Raw genomic sequence first — 4652 nt, 5'->3', positions numbered from 1 at the left:
ATGGCAAAGGCTATCTTCCTGATAGCGCCTCTGCTAGTTTTGGGGAATGTTTTCTTTATCCATGCCTCGTTTACCCCCGGACTCATGGTAGATATGGCAAAAATCGTCATGGACAATTACTGCTCACCAGAGAAGCTGGTGGGGATGAAGGAGGCAATTGAAGCAGCCAGCAGCAACACAGAGATTCTCAACATCCCAGACGCTGAAACGTTGGCTACTGTCCTCAGTGCTGGAGTCCAGGCCACAGTCAGTGACCCACGCTTGATGGTCTCTTATGAGCCAAACTACGTCCCTGTGGTTCCCCCGAAGATGCCACCCTTGCCCCCTGATCAGCTCATTTCCGTCCTCCAGACCTCGATCAAGCTCGACATCCTTGAGGGAAACATTGGCTACCTGAGGATCGATCACATCCTTGGGGAGGAGGTTGCTGAGAAGGTTGGCCATGTGCTCCTAGACCTGGTCTGGAATAAAATCCTGCCAACCTCAGCTCTCATCTTTGACTTGCGCTACACCAGCAGCGGGGACATCACAGGAGTCTCCTACATTGTGTCTTACTTCACCGCAGCCGAGCCTACGATTCACATTGACAGCATCTACGACCGTCCCTCAAACACTACCACTAAGGTGCTTTCTATGTCCACACTGCTGGGGGAAAGATATGACATTACCAAACCTCTCATTATCCTCACCAGCAAAAACACCAAGGGCATTGCCGAGGATGTTGCCTACTGCCTCCAGAACCTAAAGAGGGCCACCATTGTGGGCGAGAAGACCGCCGGGGGCTCTGTGAAGGTCGATAAAATCAAAGTGGCCGACAGTGACTTCTACATTTCGGTGCCAACCGCAAAGTCCGTCAACCCCATCACCCACTCCTCCTGGGAGGTTACAGGCGTGACCCCTGATGTGGAGGTAAACGCCGAGGATGCCCTCGCCACCGCCATCAAGATCGTCAACCTTCGTGCCCAAGTTCCTGCCATCATTGAGGGATCAGCGACCCTGATTGCAGACAACTACGCCTTTGAAGATATTGGTGCTGATGTTGCAGAAAAGTTGAAAGGGCTCCTGGCAAACGGCGAGTACAGCACGGTTGTCTCCAAAGAGAGTCTGGAGGTTAAGCTGTCTGCTGACTTGAAGACCCTGTCTGGGGACAAGAGCCTGAAGACCACCAGCAACACCCCAGCCCTACCACCCATGGTGAGACCTTTGTACATAAGATTTCTGGTTGTGAAAGTATCTTTCATTTTCAATTATTAATGTTGATTTCTGTTTTCAATAGTTTTTTAGTGTTTCACTTACACCTCACTTAAGAAAAATGCCCTTTTGTTTAAAAGGATTTGATTACATTGTTGTGGTGATGTGGGGTAGATAAACAATGGAATTTTTTTCCCACTTTAAATCAATCAATCAAACTGTTTGTAGAGCACTTAAAAAACCCACAGTAGATCAATGTGCTATATAATAAAATACATAAAATACAATAAAAAAAACTAATTAAGAGAAATTAAACATGAGAAAAAAATATAAGGGTGCAGCAGCTCAGAGATGTAGGGTGGGGGAAGACAATTGAGGGATTTAAAAGCAAGTAAAATAATTTTAAAGTGGATCCTAAAATGTACAGACAGCCAGTGGAAGCTAAAATGGGGGAAATGTGCTTGTGTTTACGTGTGCTAGTTAAAAGACGCGCAGTGGCGTTTTGTACCATCTGGAGCTGGGCGACAGAGGACCCACTAACCCCCACATACAGTCAAATTAACACAGGGGATTTTGTGGTGCACTGAATAAACATGCTTAGTCTATGGAAGATATGATATCAATATTATACATTTTTAATATGCTGCAATTGAAGTATATTTTATATGTGGAAAAAGTGATTTATTTTTAGGGATACATATTTGCCATGTTTATATTACAAATTCTTGAGTTGTTGTTTGTTCGTCTCCCACAGGATTATTCTCCAGAGATGTACATTGAGCTGATCAAAGTCTCCTTCCAGACTGACATATTTGAGAACAACATCGGCTACCTGCGCTTTGACATGTTCGGAGACTTTGAGGAGGTCAAGGCCATTGCCCAGATTATTATTGAGCACGTCTGGAACAAAGTTGTCAACACTGACGCTATGATTGTTGACCTCAGGTGGGTAATCCTGCTGACGAAGCAAGGAAAAGCTTCTATTCAAAATGTCCATTTTGGTAAACAAATCATCTGCTAAAGCTGCTAATGCTCATTAGTCCATAACTAAATATAGAGGACTTAGTTCGCAAAAAGGTTTTTTGAGGATTTATTAATTTACCTACTGGTAATCTATACACCGTTTTCAAATATGGACCACCAACAAATCTAGAGGATGAACTGATTTAAAGATAACCTCTTACTTAAAAACATCTTGACAAGCCATGCATGTTTTATCAATGTGTGCATTAATGAAAAGTTCACAATTTTAAAAATTTTCTTCAACTGTTTTTGCAGAAACAACATTGGTGGCCCTACAACAGCCATCGCAGGCTTCTGCTCTTATTTCTTTGATGCCGACAAGCAGATTGTGCTGGACAAGCTGTACGACAGACCGTCCGGCACCATCACAGCGCTCCAGACCCTGCCTGAACTCACTGGTAATATAAAAAAAGAATATTATTCAAGTGATTATATTTTACTCATTGTGTATAGCGTATGCATAGGTATCTGTTAGCAACCGAGTTAGCTCGTAGCTGATAGACGTTTCCTTGGGAGTTGGTGGAGACCAAAAACAAAAAATAATGTTTTACTGGCCTTTAATTCGCCAGGTGGCCAGAAACACGAGTTCAAATGAATGCTAACATTGCTCCGTATCTGCTCGATGTGTAAAATTAGCAACTGTTTGCGAACAAGTTTGGCATATATAAAAAGGTGATCAGTGTTGTGTTTACAGTGTGTTACCAATGCCCCCAAATAGCCAAAAATCTGTTACATGCAAGTTCAAGAATATAAGAACATAGAAGCATGTGCTTTTTAAGATGAACTGTCCAATTGGCCCAATAAGCCATAAAGCTGCCTGGATGTAATACCTCATTCTTGTTCATATAAGTGTATTTAATGTCATTCTGGTTTGCCAATTCACTATTCAAAGCAGCTTTGGTTAACAAGAAAGCTTTATTTTCCAATGCTAATCTGTTTTTTGCATTCTTTTGAAAAGGAGGTGTGATTGCTACAAAATAGCTTCGACATAATAGTGACCCTTCAACTTTTTTCTTTACATAAGTCACTTTCATAATCGTACCACGATGTTCATCCATGACTCCTAGCCACTTCCTTTTTTTTTCAATTGAACATTGGCCCTTTTCGCTATCCACCCATTCTCTACTCCTTCCACCTCACAGTTTTAACCCTGTTCTGCCTCCATCTTATCCTCTTCCTAAGGCACAAGGTACGGCTCCAAGAAGAGCTTGATCATCCTGACCAGCGGAGCGACTGCCGGCGCCGCAGAGGAGTTTGTTTACATCATGAAGAAGCTCGGCCGCGCTATGATCATCGGAGAGACGACCGCCGGGGCCTCCCACCCGCCAGTGACCTTCCGTGTTGGCGAGACCGACATTTTCCTCAGCATCCCCACCATCCACTCTGACACCGCCGCCGGGCCAGCCTGGGAGGGAGCTGGCATCGCACCTCACATACCCGTCCCAGCTGACGCCGCCCTTGAGACAGCCAAGGGCATCTTCAACAAGCACTTTGCAGGCCAGAAGTAAACCACGTCCTGAACAAAGCTGGGGGGTGGGGGTTAACATGTCACTTTTGCTTTGGCAGCCAAATAGTTTCAAGATTTAAAATTCAGACTTGTTTAAGAAATGAAGAGTAAGTACTAGTAAGAAGCTTGAGTACAAATTGTAATCTGTTATTCATTATCTCAAAACCGTTTTAGCCCGTTTGTAATGTAGAGCAAAGGTTCAACAGTAGGATCACTCTAGCTGCTGAAGGTTTTGAGGATGAATGGTGCTGAGAAGTCGATCATTTTATGGCATGGGTATGAATTCTTTTGTGTCAAAGATCAGTTTTAACATCAAAACAACCTTACTTCAAATTAAGAATTTTGAGAAGTCACATGCAAAAGAGAGAAAACTAATGAAGTAAACACACACACAAATGTGGAGTTTGGGAATTTTATGTTGGAGTTTTGGAATTGGGACCTCTGTGTAGTAATCCACTTGTTGCTCTGCTCAGAAACCCAATCATGCCATGTTCTCATTGTGTATGGAAATTGCTGTATGTCCATTATGCTAAGTGCGCTAAGTTTCGGTTGTATCAATTCCAGTGGTGTGAGACAATAAAAAAGACAACTGAAATACAAAAGAATGTTTGTTGGTCATATTTGACATCAACAGAGGCAACAGAAATATCTGTTTTTTACAAAAGACAATAAACAGCAGATTTGATGAAGATTGAAAGTGAACTGTACCGCAAGCAGAATCTGCTGAAGGGAGCGTTCTCGTGTCAGTGACAGTACAATTGTGAAGATTACACTATGTTTAAGGGCTATTATATAAAAGGCGTGCATGGACATGTTTGGTCTTTGGTGGGTGACACTTTCGGTGGTTTCAGTGGTTTAGGTCCTGAGTATTGGGACCATGTTGATCAGAACTTGGATTTACGCAACGCATCTCTCCTTGTTCTTATACAAG

At 43.0% G+C, this 4652-nt stretch overlaps 1 protein-coding gene across 1 annotated transcript; it reads left to right on the top strand.

Moving 5' to 3' along the window:
- rbp3 (retinol binding protein 3) lies at positions 1-3854 on the top strand. Its single transcript, XM_028568679.1, has 4 exons — positions 1-1194; positions 1946-2136; positions 2470-2612; positions 3397-3854. Exons 1-4 carry the CDS (start codon positions 1-3, stop codon positions 3720-3722), a joined length of 1854 nt encoding a protein of 617 aa, XP_028424480.1. The 3' UTR covers positions 3723-3854.
- The last annotated feature ends 798 nt before the right edge of the window (positions 3855-4652 follow it).

Source organism: Perca flavescens, chromosome 21 (genome assembly GCF_004354835.1).
Source record: "Perca flavescens isolate YP-PL-M2 chromosome 21, PFLA_1.0, whole genome shotgun sequence".
Taxonomy (NCBI): domain Eukaryota; kingdom Metazoa; phylum Chordata; class Actinopteri; order Perciformes; family Percidae; genus Perca; species Perca flavescens.
This window is presented reverse-complemented; position numbering and strand designations above follow the sequence as displayed.

Excerpts from the sequence above, each read along its gene's own strand:
- rbp3 (XM_028568679.1), top strand. The coding sequence starts at position 1 with ATGGCAAAGGCTATCTTCCTGATAGCGCCTCTGCTAGTTTTGGGGAAT. Across the intron at positions 1,195-1,945 it reads CCCCAGCCCTACCACCCATG|GATTATTCTCCAGAGATGTA; the intron begins GTGAGACCTTTG and ends CGTCTCCCACAG. Across the intron at positions 2,613-3,396 it reads GACCCTGCCTGAACTCACTG|GCACAAGGTACGGCTCCAAG; the intron begins GTAATATAAAAA and ends CCTCTTCCTAAG.